Source organism: Rattus norvegicus, chromosome 3 (assembly GCF_036323735.1).
Source record: "Rattus norvegicus strain BN/NHsdMcwi chromosome 3, GRCr8, whole genome shotgun sequence".
NCBI lineage: Eukaryota > Metazoa > Chordata > Mammalia > Rodentia > Muridae > Rattus > Rattus norvegicus.
In genome coordinates, this window is record NC_086021.1 from 112,615,512 (window position 1) to 112,633,975 (window position 18,464).

Consider the following 18,464-nt stretch of genomic DNA (forward strand, 5'->3'; position numbering starts at 1 on the left):
AGTCAACTGTCAAGTAACTGTGATGTTGTGTGTTTGTATGAAATGAATCACAACAGGGTAAGAGAAAGGTTAGTTATTAAAACAATCAAACATCCCCTTCAGTTTACTCACAGCCCATTAGAGGACAGCAGGGTCCTTGGTATATCTCTGCAACATGGCTCATTATCTATAGAGGAAACCAATTTTGAGGTTGTTTTAAAACTTAAAAAGTACTTTTCCTTAATATAAAAGCCCTTTAATTTTAACTGACAGATCAATTCTAAAACTTTATTTTGAAAAGAAAATGGGGAAGAATTTGTCTTTAGAATTAAAAGGGATTAAAAAAATAAACCAGACATTCTTAAAAAAAAAATCAACCTGATTTTTTTTCTTATTGCTAATGAAGTCTTGGTGACAAAATAGTTGCCTTTTTGATTTTATCACAAAAAATAAACTCGTAGTGACAGGATGTGATGGAGAGATTTGACATCCTGGCAAATCACTGTCATTGATTCAATTATTCTAATTCTGAATAAGAGCTGTATACAGTGTGTGTTTATGCTACAGTGGGCTTTTTTTTTTAAGTGACTGACATTCATCATATTGGTGAGACAGTTTTAAAAACCTAGTCTTTGTTTTCTACAATGTTGTCAAGAGCAAATAGAGTATAATTTGTGGTATATTAAAAGGAAACCGCTTAAAATGCTAGTTAAAGCTGCTTCAAAATATTCTAATTTATTTGAAAATGTATTTTGGAAATCCAATTTCTGCTAACAGATGTTAAACATCTTTTTAAAAAACTGGAGTTTTTTAAATACATGCAAGTAGCTTTCTAGCTTTCCACTGTTTACCTATGGCTTGTCAAATCCTTCAAGAATACGGACCTGTGACACCAAACCCTAGTGTTTTACATAAAAACCTGTTCTACGTGCTGTGCTCCTGAGACATGGTGCGTGGTTAGATACTCATTTACAGCCCAACCAGTGCTCAAATCAAAGGTTAGGTTCCATGCTGGAAATCTGAGTTTGTCTCAGTTACTCACTTTATCTTAGACCTACATTGCATAACTTGCTCACCAGGCTTCAATATCTCTAGGAACCCAGGATTAGTGTAGCTGCCAGCTTGAGTTTTGTCTGCCGACACAATTTCATAGCGCTGACGTCAATTATCCAGAACCCAGCTTCTTCTGTGTGCTTCCCATCAAGTCCTGTATGCACTGTCTAATGTGGTGGGTAATGCAGTCTGAATCCCCAAATATGAGTTTTGTCTTCACCATTTTAAAAACAGGATGCACAAATGCAAACTATTTCAAACACTAGGAAACTAAACCGTCTTTTAAAAAAAGTCTTGGCAGTTTTTGGTGACCTTTTCAAAACAAAGTGATCTGAAATGTATTCACACACAACTTGAATTCAATGTTCTACACTCTATGTACGGGGTGTGACATGCGTGTTACCCTAAGACACAAGTCACCATCATCCCACTGCTACCGTCCACATGAACTAATGACAACTCTAAGGCACACCGTGTTTTAGGTATTTTTTGGTGTTTATTTAAAAATTAATTAGTATTTAAAAAAACATAACAGCAGCTAAATGTCAAATGACAGCATTTCTGCCATATTTATTTTTGTACAGAAGCTAGTAGAAAAAAACAAATAATGAAACAACCCAAACTGAAGAATGGTGACTCTACTTTGTAACCCTGTGTTTCTCAAAGATTAGAGGGTCAGATAACTTCGCACAAGGTGGCCAAGGAGCGTCCCTAGAAGTCCAGGCGCTTCTTGCCTCCGGTCATCCCGCTACAGCCTGTGCCCAGCAGAGTGGTGGATGGTGCCAGGTCCTGTCTGCTTGAACGGCCCACTGTGTCTGACAAGTCTGGAGGCAGATGCAGTCGCTGGGGCACATGGCGAGAGAAGGAAAAGAAGAAAAAATTAATTTTGCTTTCCTGCACACTTCAGAATACACATTATGCTCTGTTGATCAGCATTTAGCCTTGCATATGAAACCTCTGCTAAAACAGTTCCTCCGACGGAGCCCATTATCATCGCGCTCCATTCCTACTAGAGTTTTACACACTGCAGCGACTGTGAGAAACTGGACCAAGATGAGTGGAATGAATGTCCTCAGAGTCCAAAACTAAATATATTAAGATTTTTCTTTCTTAGGAATGAAAACGTGCACATGCACAAATTAAAAAAATCATAAAATTATAAGTTCTTTTTCTGGCTCTGTTTTGCCAGGGTACTAAAATGCTTTTTAATTAACTGTAGCTTTTCAGGCCTGCTAGATTCCCACAGACGCTTGCTCCTGTGTGTCTAGGCTGCCCCGACGATTGGCTCTCATTAGTATAGAACTTGTACTGTGCCCAGCAGGACTGGCCCAGTGAGCGCCATGCTGCTGCACTAGGGTGCTTTCCCCGTGCACAGGCGAGCAGCGCACAGCGTCTGCTACAGGTTTGCCTCCAGGCTCAACATAGGAATCGACTTTCAAAACTGTTCTTTGGCTTTGAATATTCCCCGCTCCTGGCTTTATCTTCCCCTAGACCCAAGCTTACTTAAGCAGACCCACCCCACAGCCTGACTGCAGACGTTTCTGTGCTTAGGAAGAGATACACAGAGTTTTAAAAGACTGTTTCTGTGTGGAAAGGAATATAAGCCAGGGATGCGGGTGCACAACTTTAATCCCAGCACTAGGGAGGCAGAGACAGGTGGATCTCTCAGTTCTAGACCAGCTTGGTCTACACAAAGCTAGTTCTAGAATAGCCCGGTCTATACAGAGAATCCTTGTTGTACCCTCTCCACTCCCCACCCCCACCCTGTAAAAAAGGAGAAAGGGATATAAAATTATTTTAATTATCAGTTCTTGGTCTCTCTCTCTCACACACAGAAACCCAGATTTAGTTAGGAAGTAGAGGTAGGCAGATCCCAATGTGAGTTTGAGGTCAGCTTTATTTACAAAGTAAATTCCCAGCTAGCTAGGGGCACACAGTGACACCCTGTCCTGCCCACACCCCTCAATCCAAGTTTAAGGAAGAAGGAGCTGGCTTTCCAGATCAAACACATAGACTTTTTTTAAAAACCATTATTACTCTTTATTTATTTATAGTAAAGAATTCACTCACACGACATATCCATTGTATTATCATGTACCTGCAAGTGATTTAATGTCTGTAGGAGGAGGGGTGTACTTACAAGCGAATGCCATGCCATATAGAAGGGACTTTGGTATCCACAGATTTTAGAATCTGCAGGGGTTATAGACCCACTCCTCCATGGTGACAAAGGATTATTCTTTCTTTTATGTGAGGCACAAAACAGGAGTGCAGTACCATAGGCATGAGGGGATAGGCTCTCTCATAGGCAACCTCGCTGAGACCTTCATTTTGAAAACTCTGTTCAATGGGGGGAAAAGCTAGGACCGTGTTTTGTCAAAATGTTTTCTCACAAGCATATGTTTCTGCTAGATGCTTTCCTGATGAAAGGCCTCCTTGTTGTCATGTAAACACAGGCTGTATGTAAATAATCAAAATATTTAAACATATTTAAGGTAATTTATGGCAAGGTTCTTCCTTGAACTGTTTGCCTCAAATATGGATGCATTTCAGGTGACAAACACGGCTGCACAGATGCACGGTCAGCAGTGATGTCAGGCAGGAGAAGGGGTGAGGAGACCTGGGGTGCTCACACAGAGCTGTTCATCTCATCCCAGCATCCAGCCTGCCAATTATTAAGTAATTGTTTGCTTCTTGAATCTCAGAGGAGACCTATTTGTTCCCAAATGGTTCTTTCAGTTCTTTGTACTCTGTTTGTTACATAGAAGATTTCAAGCAGAAATGAAAGCAAGCCAGGCTCAGAGGTCTCCAGGGAAGCATAGCTCCTGGATCTGAGGCTACAAGAGTCTGTGTGATGCTAACACATCACAGTCCACAGAAGAAGCAAGAGGGAACGAGACTTTTAATTGTGTCTGTATTTTACTTTAAGAGCTCATAGTCATTGCTGACAACAGAGGGAAACAAGAGTGTACATGCATGACTGGAATTATTTGAAACTTAGAGAGTTACAGTGTGTGTTTCCAATGTTGGAACCTATCAAATAGTACAGAGTAGCCGTAGGAAATGAACTCAACAAACAGAATCTGTCTACAAGGCATTATGAATTAAGCATATCACCTCCCACAACATGGTTTCTTTATAACCTACTTATATGAAGAAATCAACCTCGAGAGTCACCCTCTTAGTGAACTCTCCAGGTTATGGATTCAAGAAAGGCAGGGGCTGAGGAGGAAGCTTTACAGAGATGGGTCCTGAGTGATGACCTCAGTTCTGACAAGGAGAATGGGATTTGCTCAATTGCAGGGGCCGTATCATATAGGTAGGCTGTGCTTGGAGGCTCAGCCTGTATGGAAAATCTAAGCAGAAAAGCAAGTGTAGTTTATCCAGGACTAGCAAAATAAAACATATTTTAGGAGGACAACTATTCACTTAGTGACTGCCTAAGCACTTCTCTCTCCACCTACCCCTTCTCTCCCCTCACCCATTCTCTCCCTTTCTCTCTCTCTCCTTTATCTAGGCAATGAGTGTGAGCCAACTGGCTGAATGCCCATCTTTGGAAAAAAGTGACATGTGACATGCTTGGAAATCTTTTGGGTTGAACGGCTTTGAAGAAAAGTCAAATATTCATGTGCTACGTCTGATCAGAAAAGCTTGGGGTGATATGGGAAACCATTCCTAGGCAAATGCTTTACTATAATGCTGCTTATATATTCTTGAAGCCCAAAAAAGGCTAGGCAATCTGTGTGTGTGTGTGTGTGTGTGTGTGTGTGTGTGTGTGTTGTGTATGCTAGGAAGTCAGTGTGTGTGTGTGTGTGTGTGTGTGTGTGTTGTGTATATGTGTTTTGCTTTTGCTGACTTCTTCCATGTGGTCACCATGAGATGCAGACTCTTGAGCAGAGTGTTTTGTTCTTTTTTTTCCAAGCCTCCCCTGTGTGTGCACCATCAGTGTGAAGTGAAGCCAGGAAGGAACTCAGGCTCTGGGCTTGCCAGCTGTGTCAAGAGGCTCTCCTCCGAGGCTCCAAAGCTGGCGGCATTTGACATGTAAATGCTCAGGTGCTGCTGCATCCCAGATTTGTCACCTGAAAAAGTGTATTACATGGTGACCTTCCTGTGATAAACTGCCAGGCTGTAGTGTAGAGAAACTTTTAGATGTTGAGATTTCATTGAATAACAGTTTAAATAAAAACAAGACTGAAATAAAAATGAACAGGATGAATGCATGAAAGATTCTCAGCATTATACACCCAACCAAAGGATTCATCTGTCTCTTCATATCTGGGGCGCCTGAGGAAAGGCCAAAGCAAAAACGGATCTTTCATCCTGAGCTGAAGAAATCTTCCACCTAATTTTGTTTCCTCAGATTCTGAGAGGGAAGGGCAGTGCAGACAGGCAGGCATGACATCTGGCTGCTGGAAGCCTGGCTTTTCTCTTGGTACATGTCTATGTATGGATAGCGGTGTGGGAAAAGAAACCTCTCATGATTCCCACAGGAGGCTGGGGAACGTGCAGAGAGGGATCTGATGTGATCAATAGATTCTTTTCTCAACTACTGCATGGAAGGAAAGAGTGCACTAAGGCAAGTTTGGGAGCTTCTGCCAAAGGCAACTGCATTCCACAGGAAGCCTAGGCTAGAAGCAAGCAGCAGACATGATTGCTCTGTGGAACCAGGGCTTCCCGAGCAGGACAGGACTTTAAAGTTCTTCCCCAAGGCCTACCTCTCCTTTGTGCTGGGCTCAGCACTATGTATCTATCCTTTCTGGTGAGCAACCTACTGATCAGAGACACGAAGACAGGGACTTCCTGGCTCAGTGGCTTCCTTCCTAATTCTGCCTCTCCCTGACTGCCAGACCTGTGTTCAGCACCCTTAGTCCCCAGACAGAAGGGTCAAGATAATGAATGAAGATTACACTTGGACTTGAGACAAACTGAAGGTAAATACCCAGTAAAGTAAGTCTAATCAATTTATATGTTTCATATTTGCCAAGAGAAAGCCACTAGAAAGCCATTGTTTTCTGAAAATAGTTGACAGAGTCCATTTTAATCCTTAGCAGATGTGCAGGGATTCTTGTACAAATTTCTCATATTCTTTGGAAAGCCAGTTTGTGTTGCTCAGAACCACAGAACATTAATCTTTGAGAATAATTTCCAATACATTTTAATTTTCTTTTAAATGTAACAAATTTGAGTGAAAACGTGCATATCTGATGGGCTGTGTTGTCCCCCTAACTGAAAATCTGCCACCCTGCCCTGCCAGAGACAAAGCAGAAGCCATGTTGTAGAGCCATGTAGCAGAGCACTGGGCATGGGGGCAGAGTGACTGTGGTTCCCACCTCTGTCCTTTACTTTCACGGTGACCTTTGATAAGCTTCAGTGTGCTCATCCATATGAAGGAACAACTGTGCCCTCACAGGACTGCCATGGATATCAAATGACATGTACAGATACTTTGTGAACTACCGAGAATTATACTAACATATTTAAATTTCTTTCCTTAAAAAATAGGTTTCAGGGGGCTTGGAAAAATATATGTAGTGTAACGTGATAAAAAGCAAGTGAGTTTAACAGGGCAAAGAAGAGACTCTACATGTAGAACTCACTGTACGTAACTATTAATGGCAGCAACTTAGTTACTGGAAGGAAGCCAGAACATCAGCATTAGTAAACATTAACCACCTCCCTCCACTGCAGCTCTGTATATAAACACAAAGGAAGCTGCACCCACAATTCCTTGCTTGGCATTTGGGCCAGTGCATAGCTGTATTAAAAAGGTATGATGGTTTGAATGAGAAACGTCTCCTATAGTCTTGGGCATTAATACTTGATCCCCAGTTGGTGTTTGGAGAGGCTTAGATGGTGCAGCCTTGCTGGAGAAACTTTGTCTCTGGAAGCAGGTTTGAAAGCGAATGCCTTATCTGCTAGTTTGCCCCTGTGCTTCATGCTTGCTTCTCTACCATGCCTGTGGTTTGTTGCCCAGTTTCCCTGCCACCATGGATGGACTCTAACAAACTCTTTCTTACATAAGCTGCCTTGGCCATACTATGGTGTTTGATCACAGCAATGGAATAGTAACACAGAAATCAACTCAAGATCTACACCATCTTAAAAACCTGTCTTTTGTATGTCTTCACTGCTGACAAAATGGCTAATGAACGGAACATCAGAAGAGGAAGCTCCTCCACTTGGGTTCTAATGGTCATTTTCCCTTCTTCACACACAGGAAAGGAAACACGAACAGCAAGCATCCATCCTACGCCCTTGCAGAATCTTTTGGCTCTGCGGTGCTTTCATGTACAGAAAGCTTGCTGGTTTTTGTAATCATACTCTGTGTGGTGCAATGAGTTAGGGCTGAGGAGCCACAACAGGGGCATTCCTGTTCTAGGCTTGAAAAAGCAGAAATACCACTGCTTATAACTGTCTGTAACTCCAGGTCCAGGCTATCTGATACTTCTGGCCTCTTCCAGTATCTGCGCGCGCACACACACACACACACACTTAAAAATAGTAAATATATATACACACATACATACATACATACATACATACAATACATACATACATATATAACGGGATCCACTACTGGCTCCAAGACTGATGCTAAGCAGAGAAAAATGTGGCCAAAAGACAGGACCTAGAAGTTGGTCATGTCACTTTTACTCACAGCCTGAACTTAAATATGGACAGACTGAGTTGCAAAAGAGGCTTTCTGTTTATATGAAGGTAAAAATATTTAACAAGTGTATTGTTATCAAGGAAGAGCAAATGCATATTGAGAGACGAGCACACTGAGAGCCAACTGGCACTATGCCACTGTTACAGAAAGGCTGTGTAACAAAATCATAAGCATCTGGGAGTACATTGTTGTGAACCACAGCTCATTGCTTGGTTTTAGGGGCTCCAGGTTTAGTTTCTGACCAAGAAAACATTCACCTGGTTCCCCCCAGGAGCCTAGAATATGGGAGGGTAAAGCAGTGTTCTCTTGTTCTATCTTATAGCGACATTTCTTTTCCCATAGCAGAGAGATGAATTTCCTAACAGATGCAGAGGGAAGAGGATGCAGTAGGCCTAAGACATTTGTCATTATTACAAGGCTTCAAACTGCTGTTTCAGCCTAGTAAAAATGTCAGGATTTTATGCTATTTATATAATGACATTATTATTTGGTGTGGGGTTTGGTAATGTGTGTGGTGCATGCATATGAGTGTGAGCATGGAGTAGCCAAAGGAGGATACTACATGTCATCTTCTTTTTTTTTTTTTTTTTTTTTCTTTTTCTTTTTTTCGGAGCTGGGGACCGAACCCAGGGCCTTGCCCTTGCTAGGCAAGCGCTCTACCGCTGAGCTAAATCCCCAACCCCTACATGTCATCTTCTATGACTCTCTACCCTTTTTGTCTTTCTCACTGAATTAGAAACTTGCCAATTTGGTTGGCTGGCGGGCCAGCAAGCTTTGGGACCTGCCTGCTTCTGTTACCTAATGCTGAGGGACAGGTGCAAGCAGCTGAGGTTGACATCTGAACTCAGCTCTTCCTGTTCAAAAGGCAAGTGCTCTTACCTACTGATCCATCTCTCCAACCTCTAATCATCAAACTTTTAACATTTATATTATTCAATAATGATTATATTATTTAATATTATATTGCAAGCATTCTACACTCAATGAAAATACCACAGTGTGGTATGCTTCTGCCCAAGTTTTCATGAACTGTATACCAGCCTCATATCCAGCCTGTCCAGAGGAAACAATACCATCCCAACCCCCTCCCTTTCTTCTCTTTTTGGATTTGCAAGTGTTTGTTAGTGGTTGGGTACTTCTGGAAAATATTCTGCTACACACGGTGAGGTTTTTGGTTTATGTTTTTATTTTCTTAAGGTCCAATTCATTCTCAGGGTTTAAAATTAAAATTAGTGTCATATTTTTATTTTATTCTTTGAATTAAGAAACTCATTTGGTTTTGGTTTATCTTGACTGATCCGAAAGTTAGACAACATCTCAGAGCTGGAACACTGCACATTGGCTGCCCATCGAAAGATGCTCAGGTGTGCAATTATTTTGGCCGTCAATTATAACTGACAGTATTGTCTTGCCTCCAAATCTGCGTTCGCTTCTCCGAAAGCAGACTGTGAAGAACTTACTTGTCTAAACAGAAGTGTGATTTGTGAAAAGGCATGTGTCTGTGAGTGAGATTGCTAGTTTACTCCCAGTATCTATTCTCTTCAGAAAGTAAAAGAAATCCCTGAATACTAGAAGGTCACATGGCCTCCCTGAATGTAGGCTACATTTCCCAGCTTCCCTTGATAATCGATGAGGTTGAGTGACTGCACATTGGTCACTGCCTCTTGGGTAAAAAGTGCTGTGTGGTTAATGTTACAATGAGGTTTTGTTTTCTCTTTGTTTTTAAGGGAGTAGGCACTGTCACCTTCCCTCCCATCTTCGAATGGCTAGTAAACATCACCAAGTGTGCCCGTCTACCTCTCCTCTGGCCGCTAGTAAACATCACCAAGTGTGCCCGTCTACCTCTCCTCTGGCCAGACTCTTTCCATGGACTGGATAATTAGGAGTAATGCAGTGTGCATCTAAAATCTGTATCAACCTCATAGTTGGTGATGGCATATACATATAATCCCAAGACTCTGGAGTCAGAGGACGAGTAGTTTAAGGCCATCCATAGCTACAAGCAGAATTGGAGGTCAGTCCGGATTATATGAGACTCCATCTGACCTCCTCCTAGAAAAGATAAAACCAAATCAAATCAAAACCAAACCAAACCCAAAGCACCCGAACCCCCCAAATCCCTGTATCTTTTTTTTTTGGTTGTTGTTCAATTTGTTCTGGGGGCATAGAATTCCATGTCCATGGCTGTTAGTGGATAGTATGAACATTATGGGTGTGCAGGATGAGTGTGTACAAATACAGAAGTGGTCCCATTTCTAGAAGAGAAAGGAGGTGGCCTGCAGAGCAATTTTCTGTCTCATGTTCTCAAGTAGAACTCTTAGCCTAAATTCCAAGAAAAGTATATTTGTGAAAGAAGAGACACATTTAATGGCTTGACAACTTTAAAATGTCCAATATAGTTATGCTGTCCTTTCTTGCTCTAGGCTCTGCAAGTGTTCAGGACATACCTAACTTCCTTCTTTTCAAGGTGCTGAAGCAGCTATCCTGGTCATAAAATGGAAGCTATGTGCTGAAGAAACAAAGCAAAAGGACAGAATGAATCTACGATCTTCTGGTCACCAAAGGAGCTTGGGTCTACATTAGAGATCCAGATTTCTGCATTAACCAAGATAGCCTTAGTGGATCACTGTAACGATAGCCTAACGTCCACCCAATTAATTAATACAGATCTTGGCAACTGACACAAGCACTAACTATTGAAGTTCTGTGATGTGCTATGATTTAGTGGTTGGAAGATGGGCAGGGAGGTCAAAGATCAGAGATTGTTAGTGTTGTCCTTATCATACCTGAGAACCTGGAAGGTAAGCATTCTACCTCAAGGAAGCCTACTATTTCATGTGGTTTCAAGGTAGCTACTTATAAAATGAAAGAGATCCCAGAAAACAAGATTCGAGTTGTAGAGCAGGTGATTGGTATCAACTCAACTGCCTTCTACTGTTCCCTCCTCATAGCAGGGGCAGATGGAAGTGGATGAGGTTTCCCCAACTCTATGCCTCTGTGTACTAGGTCTGAAGGTGGAAGAGAAGCAGGAGCAGTTTTCCTGCTATGTTAACTACTGCACTTGGCAGGCACTGATGCACAGATGATTGTCCTGGATCAGCATGCAGTGACTAGACACTGGCTTCCTAAACATGGAGAAGCCTTTGTGGAAGTGGAGGTTGGACTAGTGTTTAAGTGTCCAGCTAGCTGCTTCCCGAGGGTCAAGAAGCAGCTGCAGTGGAAAGTGGGGCTCTCCCAAGGTGGTGGCCAAAGAGCTGTGTATCCAGTCAGTAGCTTCAGCGGGATCTCCCAGGTTCTATCCTTCATGTTTTCCTGGAGTCTAGTTCGGTGGCAATGCCCACAATGTTCTGTCATAGACTTTTTTTCTGCATAAAATAATTAGGTGGTATCTGTTTCTTGCAGAGAAACCCTAGAGCTACATGCAGGCAAGCACTTTGGTGGGGATAATTTATACAAGAACTGAGGGAAGCAAATGGACTGGGAACCTTCCAAGGCAGTAAGCTCCTGATGCTGCAATCATTTGATACAGTTCCTCAAGTAGTGACCCCCCAAACCATAAACTTACTTTTTTTGCTGCTTCATAACTATAATTTTGCTATGGTTATAAAAGTAAATACCGACCCGCGGATCCCGGCCCGCAGCAGCTCTCTGCTCCCAAACCCCGTGGGAGAGAGACCTCACCGCCTGATCAGGTGGGCACTCCTGAGGCTGCAGAGCGGAGGAGACCACCAACACTGCCCACCCCTGCCCACATCCCTGGCCCAAGAGGCAACTGTATAAGGCCTCTGGGTTCCCGTAGGGGAGGGCCCAGGAGCGGCAGGACCCCTGCGCTTGAGACACCGCCGGAACCTGATGGAAACAGACCGGATAAACAGTTCTCTGCACCCAAATCCCGTGGGAGGGAGAGCTAAACCTTCAGAGAGGCAGACACGCCTGGGAAACCAGAAGAGACTGCACTCTGTGCACATCCAGACGCCAGAGGAAAACACCAAACGTCATCTGGAACCCTGGTGCATGGAGGCTCCCAGAAAGAGCGGCACAGATCTTCCCGGTTGCTGCCGCCGCTGAGAGGACTTAGGCAGTACCCCACGAGCAAACTTGAGCCTTGGAACCACAGGTAGGACCAACTTTTCCCCTGCAAGAAACCTGCCTGATGAACTCAAGACACAGGCCCACAGGAACAGCTGAAGACCTGTAGAGAGGAAAAACTACACGCCCGAAAGCAGAACACTCTGTCCCCATAACTGGCTGAAAGAAAACAGGAAAACAGGTCTACAGCACTCCTGACACACAGGCTTATAGGACAGTCTAGCCACAGTCAGAAATAGCAGAACAAAGTAACACTAGAGGTAATCTGATGGCGAGAGGCAAGCGCAGGAACCCAAGCAACAGAAACCAAGACTACATGGCATCATCGGAGCCCAATTCTCCCACCAAAGCAAACACGGAATATCCAAACACACCAGATAAGCAAGATGTAGTTTCAAAATCATATTTGATCATGATGCTGGAGGACTTCAAGAAAGATGGGAAGAACTCCCTTAGAGAACAAGTAGAAGCCTACAGAGAGGAATCGCAAAAATCCCTGAAAGAATTCCAGGAAAACACAATCAAACAGTTGAAGGAATTAAAAATGGAAATAGAAGCAATCAAGAAAGAACACATGGAAACAACCCTGGACATAGAAAATCAAAAGAAAAGACAAGGAGCTGTAGATACAAGCTTCACCAACAGAATACAAGAGATGGAAGAGAGAATCTCGGGAGCAGAAGATTCCATAGAAATCATTGACTCAACTGTCAAAGATAATGTAAAGCAGAAAAAGCTACTGGTCCAAAACGTACAGGAAATCCAGGACTCAATGAGAAGATCAGACCTAAGGATAATAGGTATAGAAGAGAGTGAAGACTCCCAGCTCAAAGGACCAGTAAATATCTTCAACAAAATCATAGAAGAAAACTTCCCTAACCTAAAAAAAGAGATACCCATAGGCATACAAGAAGCCTACAGAACTCCAAATAGATTGGACCAGAAAAGAAACACCTCCCGTCACATAATTGTCAAAACACCAAACGCACAAAATAAAGAAAGAATATTAAAAGCAGTAAGGGAAAAAGGTCAAGTAACATATAAAGGCAGACCTATCAGAATCACACCAGACTTTTCGCCAGAAACTATGAAGGCCAGAAGATCCTGGACTGATGTCATACAGACCCTAAGAGAACACAAATGCCAGCCCAGGTTACTATATCCTGCAAAACTCTCAATTAACATAGATGGAGAAACCAAGATATTCCATGACAAAACCAAATTTACACAATATCTTTCTACAAATCCAGCACTACAAAGGATAATAAATGGTAAAGCCCAACATAAGGAGGCAAGCTATACCCTAGAAGAAGCAAGAAACTAATCGTCTTGGCAACAAAACAAAGAGAAGAAAAGCACACAAACATAACCTCACATCCAAATATGAATATAACGGGAAGCAATAATCACTATTCCTTAATATCTCTCAACATCAATGGCCTCAACTCCCCAATAAAAAGACAGATTAACAAACTGGATATGCAATGAGGACCCTGCATTCTGCTGCCTACAGGAAACACACCTCAGAGACAAAGACAGACACTACCTCAGAGTGAAAGGCTGGAAAACAACTTTCCAAGCAAATGGTCAGAAGAAGCAAGCTGGAGTAGCCATTCTAATATCAAATAAAATCAATTTTCAATTAAAAGTCATCAAAAAAGATAAGGAAGGACACTTCATATTCATCAAAGGAAAAATCCACCAAGATGAACTCTCAATCCTCATCTTCGGTTGGTTTATATACAAGTGTGCAATTTCTAGGCTTGAAAGTAAAATGATGCTATCTGGTGCTGGATAGAGGAGCCTTATTTTTTATTATGGCAGCTTGCTATTTTTGTAACATGGTGATTTGGTTGAACACAATAAAGTACAGTAGTAACTGAAAAAAAAAAGTAAATACCTATGTTTTCTGGTGGACTCAGGCAACTCCTATGAAAGGGTAGTTCCACCCCAAAGGGGTCATGACACAGAGGTGGGAAAACATTGCTCTAAGGCCTTGAGAGAACTGTGTTGTCAAAGAAACTACAAACCTGGTCAGAAGCCTGGAATTCAATCCCTAAAGCCCACTGGTCCTCGACTTCAAAGGGCTCATCTTTTAACGGTATCTTTTCATGTAGCTGTATTTGATAATGGTCAATGAAATTACTTCTTAAAGGGAAAGGGAATAATGTCTGAGAAAGACCCCCTCCCTCTAACCTTCCTTTCTTTTCCCATGCTAGGCCTAAGCTTGGTATGTAGCAGAGGATAACCTTGAACTTCTGGTCCTTCTGCCTTTACCTCCTGAGCCATCAGGATTACAGCATTCCCCATCACAGCCACTTAAAAAACAACAACTGGATTTTGGGGGATTGAACCCAGGGCTTTTACACACTAAGGCTTTGTACTAGCCTAGCTATATCCTAAGACTTAAGGAAGATTTTTCTACAAACTGCCAGAGCATAGAATTTTTTAATTTTGTAGCTGGAGGGATTGTGTACTTATCCCTGGCAAGGAAATAGGTATTCATGGAAGAATATGAGCATGACCTTGGGTTCCAAAGGGCTGTTATATTTGCTAGAGACGATGATTGTCTGCCAACATCTATTCTCCCTTTTCCTTTAGTACAGAGATCTTGAACACAAGGCCATTAGGACTAACAGCTTCATTTTCCAGGCTTCCCTTGCAGCTATCTACGGACCATGTGACTAAGTCCAAAACAATGAGAGAGCAGGAGTGATGTCACAACCTTAAAGCAGTGGAAAGAATTGAACTCAGGCAGCCTGACGTCAGCATCCATACTTTTATTCTCATACATACTTTTATTCTCATCCATACTTTTATTTATGTGTCAGAGTATCTAAGCATTAGAGCATTGAGCAAGATAGGCAAGATCCCCAGAAGTATAGGGGTGGTGTATAGTTCTGCAGTCCAAGACTGAAAGCATGAAAGAACAGGTAAATGTGGACCATGTGGATAGTGAGGGCTGTCTGAAAGGAAACATTATGACATGGTACTTGCTGCGGGTACCACTTTAATGGTTTAAAGGCTAAGACCTTCTGAAAGAGCACATATGTGCTAAGATCTTAATTTTGAGAAGAGGGTTAATACCCAGGTGAAAAGTTGTGAGGCAGGAGTGAGTTTGGCATGTTTGAAGGGGACAAAGATCCCAGCTTTCCTGGAGCATCAGACAAGGGAGCAAACGGTTATTTAGTGTGGCTTGCAGGCGGGCAGCAGACCTGGTAGGGCTTGTAAATTATGAGAATTGATTTGGATTTAATTCCAAAGGGCAAGGGCTATCACAGAAGTGATAGACACATTTTTCTATGGCTATTGACTATTTTCTTCCTAAGTCATGTGTAGACATTTTCAATAATAGAAAACAATAGTTACTGTAAGCATTAGTACTTTATGAAAGACATTTTCAAAAAACATTGTGCAAAGGTTTTCTTTTGAGTTCAGAAGAAACACTCCAGCAACAAGGTGACTCAACCCCCCCCCCCCCCAACTATCAGGCTCTGGACACACAGGGCAGGGAGAGAGCGCAGATGTTTCAGGTATGCAAGGACACAGGGAGAAAAACTGCAGAGCCCAGGGCCACTATCACAGGCAAGGGAAGATGGCAGGGGATCATGACTGCCACTTTACCCAGGAAGTTTCTTTTCTGGTTGAGATGAATGAGAAAAAAAAAAAAAGGTAGGAGCAGTATTTGAGGGACTACCCATCAGGTATCTTAAGAATAGCAAGATGGCTTAGGGGAAAAACCTGTTTGCATGTGTTTTAGATCTGAGTGCTGAACTTAAAGAATTATTTTAGAAATAATTCAAACTGTTAATCACATGAGAATTCCTTTGCACCTCATTTCTTCCTTCCTTTATAGCTTATGATATGGACGCTGCACCAGTGGTGGCAAAGGCAATTTGTCACTACAGTTCAAAGTAGTGCCTGTTCCTTCCACAGTCTGAAACTGTGCACTCGGGGACCGGCTGGTGCACGCGTGCTCGTATCCAGGATAATTCTGAGACATTCGGAGGTCTTAGGTGCAGCAGACCACGGTGCCTAACTCAGGAGCTGGCAGAGGCATGGCCCACGGACCCTAAGATGAGACAAGGCAGAAACTAGACTTCTGCGATCTGACAGCTTTACAAAGAGCTTAGGTAAGCACGTCATTGCCCACTAACTAACTTCCAGAGCTGGCAACTCTGGAGGAGGATTCAGCCCAGAAATGTGGCAAGCACACATTTTTATACCCTGGAAAGCATACCCAGGAACATGCACTGGGTTCCTTTTGGCTGCAAGCAAATGACTCCCAGGAGCATAATGGCCAGAGTGTTTCTCTGTATAGTGCTACAGTGCATGCAGAGCACTGTTCTCCAAGGCCCCAGGACGGTGCATGAAGTGCTCAGTGGCAATGACCATATAAAACATCCTGACAGCTCTAAATCTCCCAACTACTCTCCAGTTACTCTGAGATCCCCATATTTAAGGGTCTGCTGGTTCCTGGGTATGAAGAAAGAATTTTTAATGGGGCCAAATGTACGTATTTACAAGGGGGAATTGTTTTTTTATTTTTTTTTATTTTTTTATTAGGAGCTGCCTTATGTTCAAGAGTTGTATTTACTTTGTCAAGCTCGCCAGGATTAGAAAATCCCCATTGCTAGGCAGCCTAGAGTGCACATGAAGTATTTCTGGGCATTCAGAACTGAAGCATGTGCTGCCCAAAGGCAGGTTTCATTACAGTGTGTTGTTTAGTTCTCTTTCGTCCTCCCTACTCCCACATCCCCACACAGGAGCACTTCTGTAACAGGGGATCTTGGTTACTTGATGCTGTGGCATATTTACATGATTGAAACACAACAATCAACACATCTGTGAAGCCGGAGGGACAGGCACACTTAAATGGCTTCTTGAAGCAAGCTGATTTCCTGAGCCTTTAATCTTTATTCTGTCCTGCGTGCATGAACAAGCTCTCCTCTACTGTAGGTATTTGACAGTCTACCTGGAATGAATGTGAATGAAAAGAAAATAACACAAAATTAATTTTATGTTTTATCTTTGCCAAACCACTCCTGATTTTTTTCACCAGTTCAATGTGCATTGAAGACTGGGCTATTATTTCTGTCACATTGTGTTAGATTTCATACAAATGTAGCTAGGTAGTAGGCTTTTGGTTTGTCAAGATGAAATGTGGCTTGTTCTATATTGATTGGGCAAAACCAGTCCGTAATGAATGGATAGAATCCATCACAGCAGGGTTCTCCTTACTTCTCATGGGTGGACAAGGCAGACGTTTCCAGGAGGTGAGCATTTCAACCAAACGAACAGCCAGGTGATGCTAGGTATGCTGCTGTATGCATTCTGAGTATTATACATGTATTGTCGTGGTCTTAGTAAAATTTAGAAAAGAATTGATATTAAAGCCCTCTGAAATGAAAACTTCCATTTCCTATTTGAGTTCAGAAAGCATTTCAACCCTGGAAACCCCAACCTCAAGTATCACAGAAAAATTACTGAAAATTTATGAATGAGTCTGGTTGCACATCTGCCCTGCACAGCTACTTCCTTGCACAGCCTTCCTTCTCTCCCAGCCTTCCTTCTCTCCCAGCCTTCCTTCTCTCCCAGCCTTCCTTCTCTCCCAGCCTTCCTTCTCTCCCAGCCTTCCTTCTCTCCCAGCCTTCCTTCTCTCTCCCAGCCTTCCTTCTCTCCCAGCCTTCCTTCTCTCCCAGCCTTCCTTCTCTCCCAGCCTTCCTTCTCTCCCAGCCTTCCTTCTCTCCCAGCCTTCCTTCTCTCCCAGCCTTCCTTCTCTCCCAGCCTTCCTTCTCTCCCAGCCTTCCTTCTCTCCCAGCCTTCCTTCTCTCCCAGCCTTCCTTCTCTCCCAGCCTTCCTTCTCTCCCAGTTTGGGCAGAGAGAGCCAGGACCTCATCCACATGCCTTGGGGCTGGATGGGGCAGCTACAGGCTCAGCACTGGCTAAAGGACACAGACTAGAGGCGGACACAACTCCAAAGAGGACCTCTGTGGAGATGACCTCACATGTAAGATGCGTGCAAAGATGCAAGCTGGTCTCAGACTGAAAGTCTGTCCAGGAATAACACAGCAAGTGAAGCACGGGCACACTGAAAAACACAGAAAAGAAGAAACTATCTGTGACGACACAGATACATGATTGGCTACTTCTCAGTTTTTCTTTTAATTTGTTTGGCTTAATCAAAATGCATGTTTCTATAGAAATGGTAACAAGAGCTAGGTTTACTTTCCACATGGATAATTTACAAGTAATTTCTCATAGAGATTATTTTCTGTTCTTTAAAAACTCATTTGCTTTTACATGTGGAGGATTTTTACCCCCTACTACTTAACTTCACCATTGAGCTAGATCTGTTTAAAAGGGCTCTGAAAGAGCCTCAAAATGTAGGCCTGACTTGTACACCACACTGGCTAAATCCTGTCTCAGGTTTCCACTGCAGGAGGAAGAGGCTCTGTGGTCAAGTGGGGCTCTGCACTTCCCCGCATCTCACGTCTCCAGAGGCTGAGGACACAGCCTTTGGTATTTATGACCTTATATTCTAAAACGGCACAGTTAAGGGAAGGGATTTTATAACATTACTTAGGATTAGAATCTAAGCTTTAAAGATTTAAGTAAAAAAATGTACATTTTTATTCTATAAACATAATTATTAGTATTATAAACATTCATG

General features: G+C 42.6%; 1 protein-coding gene across 5 annotated transcripts in view; it reads right to left on the reverse strand.

Annotated features, from left to right (window-relative positions):
* Window positions 1-1,508: 1,508 nt before the first annotated feature.
* Window positions 1,509-18,464, reverse strand: part of Elp4 (elongator acetyltransferase complex subunit 4) — a 222,944-nt gene continuing 205,988 nt past the window's right edge. For 2 of the 5 annotated variants that reach the window (NM_001115047.2, XM_039105869.2), the window contains exon 10: window positions 1,509-1,875. In NM_001115047.2, the coding sequence (NP_001108519.1) occupies window positions 1,744-1,875 (132 nt within the window). In that variant the 3' untranslated portion in view covers window positions 1,509-1,743. Of the gene's footprint in view, window positions 1,876-17,799; window positions 17,883-18,464 lie in introns of all 5 variants that reach the window. The other 3 variants (XM_039105870.2, XM_063284571.1, XR_005501986.2) reach the window with 3 other exon arrangements.